This window comes from Empidonax traillii, unplaced genomic scaffold (assembly GCF_003031625.1).
Source record: "Empidonax traillii isolate 1590-97213 ecotype Southwest subspecies unplaced genomic scaffold, ASM303162v1 scaffold1435:size109650, whole genome shotgun sequence".
Classification (NCBI taxonomy): Eukaryota; Metazoa; Chordata; class Aves; order Passeriformes; family Tyrannidae; genus Empidonax; species Empidonax traillii.
In genome coordinates, this window is record NW_020956628.1 from 93,210 (window position 1) to 103,954 (window position 10,745).

General features: G+C 47.4%; 1 protein-coding gene across 6 annotated transcripts in view; it reads right to left on the minus strand.

Moving 5' to 3' along the window:
• KIAA0930 (KIAA0930 ortholog) overlaps positions 1 to 9,816 on the minus strand; it is a 38,816-nt gene extending 29,000 nt beyond the window's left edge. For all 6 annotated transcript variants that reach the window (XR_003573868.1, XR_003573866.1, XR_003573867.1 and 3 more), the window contains exon 1: positions 9,610 to 9,816. Coding sequence is in view for 3 of the 6 variants with exons in the window: in XM_027907298.1 (XP_027763099.1) it covers positions 9,610 to 9,733 (124 nt within the window). In the remaining 3 variants the exon portion in view is untranslated. The remainder of the gene's footprint in view (positions 1 to 9,609) is intronic.
• Between the last annotated feature and the right edge of the window lie 929 nt (positions 9,817 to 10,745).

The window sequence follows — 10,745 nt, forward strand, 5'->3', positions numbered from 1 at the left end:
GCTAAAATAAGTGCTATTTTTGTCCCCTGCCAAAGCAATCCCTCGGATCAAAGACTGCTGGTCCAGTAAATCTGTGACATCCAAGGTCTCTATTTTCACGCTTAATAAATACCACTGTCAAAGCCCTAGCTGAGAGGCTACTGGGGTAGGTCAGGTAAACCCAGCAAACTGCATTTTGGAAGTATTCCAGCCATGCAAAACTACCAAGAGTGTGGTTGTTACTGATATTTCCATGGATGTGCCTCCCCTAGCACCTTATCTTTGCTGCAGGCTGCTGGTCAGCACCGTGCTGGCAAGGCAGAAGGAAGGAGGAACTATCACAACAGCAGTCTGCAGGGAAGCAGAGCTATTTCCTACACATGCCTACTACCACACACTGGCATTTTCCAAACTCAGTTTCTTTGTCCTGAGCAGAAACATCGGCAGCAGCTTCTGAGTGAGCACTTGGCAACGTTACGCTGGGAGCCATAATTCTCACCTTCCTTCTACACCACAAACCCACTCGCTTTGAGAAGCTGACAACCAACACTTTCACCCATCTTGCAGCCAAGAATTTAAAAAAAAACTTGCTTGACACTGCATCTCTCAGCTGGCTGTCCAACTTGACATGCACATGTAAGACAACCAGTCTGCAGAAAGATGTATTTCTCAAAAAACAAGCCCTTTACACCCCCCACTTTGGGTTGTCCAACAAATGGAATGTCTTTGCCACCACCAAGATGCTTCAGTTAATTAGGCAGCACTCCCTTTAGCACTGACACTGTTATTAATGCAGGCTTCTGAGATAACAAATATAGCTGGTTAGTTAAAAATGAAAGTGAACTGCCTGCCCACTCACACATCCCAGTGAAACCTCCTCGTACAGCAAATGCAGGCCCCTCTCTTCAAACAAATCACACTCCGAGGAGGAAGAAAAATGTTTCCTCTAACAGCTGATCACTTTACTGTGAAATCACCCAAGTACAAGGAACCACTCCCAGGCTGTCCCTGCAGGTCTGGAGAGCATCGATCCCCTCACACCACCCCAGGTTTTTGCGCTGCGGCCACTTTGTATGTGTGAGGAATGGGATTGTTTCTTGACAGCCCTGAAGGAAAGCACAAGATTTTAATTTAGTCCACAACAGGACAACTGGAAACAAGAAAAAAATTTGCTCTCTGGGGAAATGGTCGTTATCAATTAAAGGAGAGAACAAAAGGAGGAACTTTAGTAACACCTGTGACACACCACCTTCAGTCAGAGAGAACCCAAATCCTGCCCTAAAGCCAGGGAACCCCAGTCCTTAAGGTAGAGCAATTACAGCAGAGCTGCTGTTCTGGTTCATAGACAGAGGTTTAATCTGCCAGTGACATTTCAGCCACTGCAAACGTGCCGTTCCTTCGCACAGGTAACCAGCATCACTGCTCCACCTTCCCTCCTGTGGGCAGACCTGCACAGCTCCGAATCCCCACAGACCTGAAGGTTTGTCCATGGGTGTTTTAGAGTGACCTGGCCCAGGGAACACGACATTGACCTAAAGAGTCATGGGATTTCCTCAGTTTTGGCCTCCAACCTGCAACGTGGCCATGCTTTGACACTTCAGCTCTGGTTCTTCTGTCCCATCCACCACATGACTCTCAACAGGCAATCTCTCCAGGCCAAAAAGACTTACAGAAAACAGTTTCTAAACAACCACAAACAGTCACAACCTTTATCTGCTAAGAAATCACTTCTTCTGGCTCTCATGACAGTTAAAAGGCCTCACGCAGGAACATGTGAGTGGAGAAGAAAAGGTCTTTAGAAAATTCCTCAGCACAAGCACCAGAAGAAACGTCTTTCTCTGCCTTTCTGCACCACTGGGCTTATGAACACCTTCCTCTGGGATTTTGATTACATAGTTTACTGTTCCCACTATAGCTTTGAAGTAAAGAATATAAAACTTCATATTCTTCTATTCAATCATCAAAGCATTGAAGCAGAGATCTTGTATTTGAAGAGACACATCAAGGCTTCAGACGCAGCAACAGTAACTCCGATTCCCCCAGTCCTTTTGTTTTCTGTAAATTTTAGGAAATTAAAAACCTCAGGGGGACTGTGGGGTCCCTGTCTCCAGCAAGCATCAGGTGGGTGACAGCGACACTTGGCACAAGTTTGGTGCCAGGAGTGCAGGTGGCGCTCCTGGTAATGGCACAGGGAGGGACAGGGGACAGCACAGCTTCCAGGAACGGGACACCAGCCTGCTCCAAGTGCTCCAGTGAGCTGGCCTGACAGGTGTTGAACAGAAGAAAGTGAATTGATCCTGGAATATTTACAGTACCTACATCCCCAAAGCACCTGACACAAACCTTTAAATCTTTGTTCCTTTGTTGACTGAAAGGAAAAAGCCACATAAAACACACTCCAGAATGAACCTGAAGAGTCAATGAACTCAGCATAACGTAATCTATGCTTGTAATACCAAAGATTAAAGAGGGTGAAATTGGTTCCCCTTCATTCATGTAAAACATGGCCAACTAACAATTCACATGATGTGGTGACTACTCACCCTTGGTATGAAAAACATGGCTCATCTCTTTTCATCCTCATTATTTAGGCAGAATTAAACTACTCATTAAAAACAAGGGGAAAAAAAGCACTTGAACATGACATACAATGTATATAAAAAACTGGATCATCATCATTCAGGAAGATGCCTGGCTTTACAGAGCTTTATCTCCAAGGGGTCCTGTGACGAGCCTTCTTTTTGCTCCTGAAGGGATGAGATCAGGCCACCACTAAGATGGAGTGACTCTCATGAGGCAGTAAACTCGTGTCCTCAAGAATCACACTGAACACCCTGTGCATTATTATGGAGCACTAAGCGTTATGGGAATTTGAAACTCACCTCTCAGGGTCCTTTAAGGCAGGTAAGTAAACACATTCCTTATTGAAAATACAACACTGCTGGACATTCAAGTTCTCCTGTATCTGTTCTCCACCAAAGCAGAGGAATAAACTTACAGTGAAATCTTTCACAGATCTTCGTAGAATACTATAAATCCGTTTTAAAACACTTCCCTCATCTGGATGATGTTCCACCATCTCCAGGCAATTAAATCAAGTTCTTCATAGTGCAAAGACGGCTCAAGCTTCACTGGCATTTTAATCTATCCCTCACGTTGCTGCTGATCACACGAAGCCCTGTGAGACAGGACCAAGAACTCCCAAGGCATTTCTCCCTTTATCCAAGCTCGGCACTCAGATACGCAGAGATTGGAGCTATATCCGAGTTACTTCCAGACTGAGACTATCAGAAGTAATCACCTTCCACATCCATTTGCCCAAGGGAAACCCCACCCAAGTGTTCACTGATATTCCTACAGAAGACTCTACACACTGCAATCCCAACAAATCCATAGAGTGGGAGCAACACCTACTGCAAATTTCCTGACCTTTGGAATCCAGGCATGGAGGCAGCCTCAGGCAACTCGTGACACAGGGCCTCTGTGTGGCCGCTTACAAACAGCTGGGTCATTAGTGAGCCATAAAGATTTTCATCATCCCAACAGGAACAGCAAAGGCAGGGACACCCACGAGGGAAATCAGGTAGTACAACGGGCTGGGTCACCTCAAATGGCCTTCTGCACATCCACAGCACTCTGGTGTACCTGGAAACACTTGCAGTGCTTCAAATTCGGTCCTAATGTGAAGGATCGTTGATTGCCTGCCATGAGCTTTGCCTTCTGACTTAAGAAAGAAACTTATTCAATATTCTGAAGCACCAAATGCAGCCTCAATACCAACACCACCACCCTCACTCTGCTGTGGCAGGAAGGACACAGCCCCAAAAGGAATTGCTCTTCATGTCACAACTAGGGATTTAACTTGTGACCCCTAAAATATGTCTAAGGAACAGCCAGATAAAGAATGTTACTGTTTTCAGGATTCAATTTCTGCACAGTACTAGTACACAGGCTGAACTAGAGAACAGGCAAACCAAAATAACAAGTTCTCTTTTAAAGCCTTGTTTCTAAAACAGGATTGCAGAAAACCCTCTCAATTTTCACATGCAGTATTCATGCTTCAAACAGTAAGAATTCGGGGGGGGGGAAAGAAATTACTTAGGACTGTTGCTGCTTCTGATTAACTTCAGCGAGCAGAAGTGCTGTTGCAGCGTGCCCAGGTGACTGCAGCTCCTCCCCAGCAGCAGCATCACGCTGTGCCTGCTGCTCCCATATCCTGACTGCTCTGTGTTTCCTGCACACAAAGGTAATCAATCTGGGATCACACACACCAATCATTACTAACTACTTAACCGCAGGGGTTTATTTTTCCAGAAGTGTAGCTGGAACACAAGACCCCATATACTAAGTTTGCATCCTCTGAACTTTTTCTGTTCATCAGCACCCTGAACATTGATGTTTCGTCCTCCAGGAAATTCAATTTCTCATTTCTCAGAAAGAATATCCACAGGCACACAGTTAAATCTTTAAAAGATCCACTCTGGACCTTAGAGTTAAGCTGTATCCCAATCCCTAAAACAGACCTCCCATGAAAGTTCGACCCGGAACCCAAACTTCCAAATGGACTTACAACTTAAGTGCCCTACTCCGGATTTAGAGTGCACTGCTAGAATAACAAAACCAGTTAAGGCAGCAACTGGAACTACAGTATTATGTACATAAGAGATGAGTGTTTCCAAACACCTGGACTGTTCCCACTGTCAGGCTTACAGATTCCTAATTCCACCAAGAGAGACTCATTTTCAAAAAACTGGGTATCCAGCACTTCTGCTAGCACGTAAATAGTCTTGCCTCCTTCAGCATCTCCAGTCTGACTCTCACAATTTGAACCTCTACACTCCTGAGCAGGACCTGAAAAATCCCATAAAGCTTCATCTCTATTAAAACAAACTAATAACCCAACAGCTCAAAAAATAGGTAAAAGCTGTAACAAAGTCCATTACGCTATTGATTGTTATTAAATGTCTGTCACACTCCTGACAGAACCTAAACCTTCAAGCCTAGTGACAAATCCCCTGGAAACAGAGTTCCATCACTGGTGAGTGATGGAAGGCCTGACAGGCCATTAGTGACATCAGCATGAACAAGGTTCTAAGGAACAACCGAAACGGAATTTTATATGACCCACCATAAAAAAGGTGTTTACCCTGGAGGGCTGCAGCCCTAGAGCTGACCCCAGACAGCCATTCTCCATGATCTGATCCTACATGGACACTCTGAAACATCCTGTGCTTGACTGTAGGAGTGACAGGGTGGGATCCCAGGGCACAGAGCCCTGTGCTTTGCTGGGATAGGAAGCAGGACAGATCCCTCACCCCACTGCTCCAGCACATGGGGCAGGTGGACAAGCACAAACACATTCCCACCCCATGGCCAAACCCACTGGGTCCCAGAATCTGCTCCATCTGTGGTTTCTCCTACACCACCCCATCCAAGCACTGAACTACACATCAAATGTCTACGGGCATCCTTGATCTCACAAATCTCTCCCAGACAGTTCTCTATGCCAGGCAAAAAAATAAAATCATCTTTCTCCCACACAAATCTGAGGTTCAACACCCAGGGTGAGCTGGGTAAATCACTATGACTTCAAAGTACCTACTTTAAATCTGATTTAAATAATCTGTTCTGATCTTGCTTTGCATTTGTACTTTCCAGAAGTTTTCCTGAAAAGAAATACAGAGTCTTCCTGGCTGGAACATTGTGATTTTTTTTAGCCTATTAGGAAGCTACTCTATAAACACTTTATTTACTTTTGTAAGTTACTTAGCCTGGTATCTTTCTTTTTCCTCTTCAGTATTGGACTATTCATTTTTTAGTGAACATTTCATATTCATTAGTTGCAAAACACTTCATAAACAGGGCAAAAAACCATAGTACAAATATTAAGGTATAAGTAATAAAAACTATATGTAAACTGAAATCCAACTGTTCTAAATGAAATTAACTCGTTCCAGGGGACATTATCTGTAGTTGGTGAATTTGGTTGTACGTGTCCCTCAAGTGTTTGTTAGGAAGATGTGATTTTCATAAGTTCTTGTTATCTATACATCAAAAGAAAACAAATCTTCCCAGCTTTTGTACCTTCTCACCTTTGACTGCACAGCTCCCTGAACTAACTCCATGAAGAACCACGAATGAAGAATATTTTGAGTCTACAAGAAAGTGACTCCTGTCAAACCAGTTCTGTGCTGCAGCAAATTCTCTGCAGGCACCTCCACCTACTCTGTGGCTACACTTTATTCAAAGTTACAGAAGCAAATAGATCCTTCTTTAATATTATAATTTAATTAAGAGTTACCACACTACAATACGAGTTAAGGCCTGAATGTAGTACTTTCAAACCCAAATTATTAATTCTTCTTTTTAATTCTTCATTTTAATCTCTTCTGCTTTCCCAAAACTTCTTCTACAGTTCATCCTTCTACCCATATTTTTTCCATGTTATGTTTCCATCATGTTTTCACCACACTCAGAGGCACGAGCACTTACTGTGTGCCACCTCACCCTCCCTTCTCTCAGGAAGGCTGGAGAATTCCTTCCAGGAGTTATTCATCAAGGTAGTGTGGCCCATGAATCATCCCATGGTCTCCTCTCACATGACAAGCCCCGAGGTTCGGGCACTGCTGCACAAACAAGTCCAGGCATTCGAGGATGAACATTCCCCCTCCTGCTGCCCCCACGCCAGGCACACCCTCCTCCACCCTCCTGTCCTCACGAATCGCTCAAGTCCCAGAAAACCAAACAGAGGGAACACTTCATGACTGATGAGAGTGTTTGGCCTCTCCAGGGGCACCCGGGACAGGTTCCTATTATACACCTCAGTGCCTGGCAGCACCAGTTTTCAGCTGTTTTAAGGGCAGCCACCTGCTTTTTAGGATCCCTATTATTTCTTCATCCTTTGCCTGGCTACACATCTCCATTCCTGACCAGCCACAGCTCAAGCAATTGTTCAGATCTACCTATTCCATTTCCTTACTCATTTTCAGCTCCAGTATGAATACAGTCACACCTCCCCCCAGACACACTCTGCTGCACTAAAAGCAGGGCAGTTTGTCACTGGAGGACAGAAGGACACAAGAAAATTAAGCAACTGACAACATTACACAGTAGTCTCAGGAACAGCCAAAAATAAAATCCTCCCAGTTCAGGTCTTTGGCCAAAAAGAGCTTTACACACAGCCTGGCTGAGGAGACACAGAGTGTCCCCGAGGGGAAATGTTTTGCCAGAGAAATGTTGTAACCAGTGGCATTTCACAGGGAGCACTCAGTGCACAGCACCAGGGCAGTGCCCTGTCCAGCTGGTGACACCAACACCCAGCGGACTGAGAGACATCACCCCTCCCAGCCTGGTGAGGAGTCACACATGAGTCATGAATTTGAAGCACAGTGTCAGATTGGCTGCATTTTCTACATTATACACACAGGACATTGCAGAAAATCCCACGCAACGGGATTTACATCTCTGGACAAGGCCTGTCCAAATGCTTATGTGCTATTCCTGAAACAAAGCAAATCCTCTCACCCAAACCCAGTGTCAGCAAAACCAGCAATTTCCTTCTTCACTGGGGCTCACTTAAAGGAAATACATAAAAGGAGAGAGAGTGAGTCTCATTTTATCCTTGAGGGGTTAACAGCACTCAGGGAAAAGCCACCATGGGAGTCTTTGACAGCTGATTTGAAGGCAACTCTGAAAAAAATTAACAACAGGTTTCACCTGCAACAGCATTCCCTAGTGCAGAGCAGACATGCACCAGTTTAAGCCACAGAATTACACCTGACAACCTTCTGTTCATGTACAGTTCCTACTGAGCACCACTCCAAAAGCTCAGTGTTTTCCCTCAGAGAGGTATTTAAACTCTTTAGTACCCCAGTAATAAATCACAGTAGGGGGGAAAGAGCTCCCATTGCCTGGGAGTGGCAGTACTGTAGATCAGGGAATGCAGCACACCACCGAATGCTCATCTCCACACACGGACAGACACACAGGCTCATCCCCACAGCCAGGGCCAGCCCCTCAGTGCCACAACCTAGCCAGCTCTCCTGGGCCTTTCAAGTTTTCATCTGGTAGAAGAGTGGTGTCACTGTCCTATTCCTCGAGTGATCATCCCAAAGTTACACAGCAGGACTCCTCACCATGGGCTGTTATGGATGTGTGTTGAAACACAAGCAAGAGAGGGAGTATCTGTAGAGTCTTACCAGGCACCGCAGTTTTTGCCTTTTCCAATTTCAGCAAAAGAAAGTGATGGTGATTTTCCTGCTCCCGGGAATCTTTGCTTCCATTCAGATGTGATTTGGCCAAACATGCCCCAACACCACCCTTCCAATGAATGCATTCTCACAGGTATTTTGACTTCATGGGCTTTTTCGCCTGTTTCATTTACAGTTTCTTTGCCATAACACTTTATTTGGCTCTGTAATGTTTTGACATCACACTAAAGCAGACCCAATTCCATTAGAAAAAAGCACAAAGAACCAAGAATCATTTCTCTTGTCCACACAAGCTTTGGCTCTGTGGCAAAGCAAAAGGAAAGAACAGAGAGCCCATTCCTCCCCAGGGAGACCACAGCAAGCACTGGCAGACAACAGTGCATAAAGGTCAGGCGCAGAACCAGAGATTCCCCACGCCAATCCACATCCCATAGCCAGTAAAACCTGAATAAAAACTTATTCTGAGCTTTTAACAAACTCTTTGGAAACGGAGGAGACTTTTGGGGCCTTATAAATGAGCTGAGGAGGGAGAAGCCATTAATAAAGGCCCCATGGAAGAAACAAGGGAAGTGCTGCACGTCAATGTTCATCATTTCAAGCCCTGCCCATGCGAGGACTTCTGGGCATCCACCCCTTTAGAGCACTGGTCCAGTTCAAGATAGACAATAGTTTTGAGTAAGATAGACAGAAGTTCTGGATCTGAGGAATGATTTCTATGATCTCTACTGCTGCACATAAAAATGAATACTTTCTATTCGTTACCCTGGCCAGAAGAGTTTCCTGATGCAAAGTGTTTTGGCTAAGGAGCTGATGTACCAAAAGTGGACTGAATTTCAACCTCAAACTTCTATTTTACAGCACACGAGCTTTGCCAAAAGCCAAATAAGGCCACACCATGTGACATGTACATTGACAAATATACATGGACCAGATGTAAATAAACAAGATGGTAAATAAAACCTCCACGGTTTACAAAATGAAGTGACCAGCAAAAGCCATAGCATTCTGTGCTTACTAGACCATGGCAAGCGGCGTGAAGTCATTTACTCAGAGAAGGGAGGCGTCAGGCTCAGAATCTCCAGAGAGCGTCTGAGCGCCGTACAAGGGAGAGCACCGGCGAGAGGCACCACGAATCGGTTCTGCCCGCATCCCAAAAACACGCGATGCGCAGTTTCACACTCAAAACCCACCATACGGGCTGATGCGCGCGGTGCCTCCTGCCCATATTCCTCCAAGGGCATTTCAGACAATGGGGCCGGGAGGGAGCCCGGCAGGCTCCCGGGGGCTGGGGGGGCAGGCGGGTCCCCGCCCGCGCCCCGCACACAACAGGTCCCGCTGCCGGCACCCCCCGCACGGTGCGGGGGCCGGCGCGGCCGCTGCCGCTGCCCCGGGGGTGCCGTCCCGGCCCCGCCCGACTCACCGAGGCCGCTGATGTCGTGGCGGAGCCCGGCGCGGCTCCGCTCCTCCGCTATCGCCCGCAGCATGTGCCGCAGGGAGCGGTCGGGCTCGCCGTCCGCCTCCCCGTCCCTCCGGGCGCAGGCCATGCCGCCGCCGATGAGCTCATGTCAGGCCGCCCGCGGAGGCGGCTCCGCGGCACGGCCCGCCCGGGAGCCCGCCCGGCCCCGCCGCCAGCGCCGCTCCCCGAGGGAATTCCCCGGGAGCCGCCGCCGGAGCGCCGGGACGCCGCGATCGCCGCGCCGGCGCTGCCCCGCCGCTCCCCCGCTTCCTGCAACAGCGGCGCGGGGAGGGAACGGCGGCCGGGAATCGCCCGGGCACGCCCAGGGGGCGGGTCTGCACCCTCCGTCATCCCGGGACAGCCCATCCCGCATCCCTGACATCACCCGTCATCCCGGGACAGCCCATCCTGCATCCCTGACATCACCTGTCATCCCGGGACAACACATCCCGCATCCCTGACATCACCTGTCATCCCGGGATAACACATCCTGCACCCCTGACATCAACCGTCATCCTGGGACAGCCCATCCCGCATCCCTGACATCAACCAGCATGCGAGGCAACCCATCCTGCATCCCTGACATCACCCATCATCCCAGGATAACACATCCTGCACCCCTGACATCAACTGGTATCCTGGACAACCCATCCTACATCCCTGGCATCAACCATCCTGGGCAACCCATCCAGCTCAGAAATGAAGGATTTTCTAAGCCACAGCTGGACAGCAATACAACCACCTGCTCAGTTCTCCTGCAGACAATTGGCTCAACACGTCCTGTTTATAACATTGCCTTGTGCTCTCCTCAGCTCCCAGAAATACTTTAAAGGATCAGGCAGCTTCTCTCTGAAGCCCTGTTTGAAACTTAGCAGGCCTTGGAGGTGGTGGTGGGAAGGAGCAAAAGGGACAGAGGACTTAAGACTTGCCATCCTTTGAGAGCTGGGCCTTTTGCTATGGCTTAACAAGAAGGAAAAGTTTTCAAATACTGCATGGCCATCGTCCAAAATAGCATATATTTACCCCATATTTCCAATTTCGTTTTCATGTCAACTTCTGACACTGATAAACTCTCACCCATAAACTAATAATCAGACACT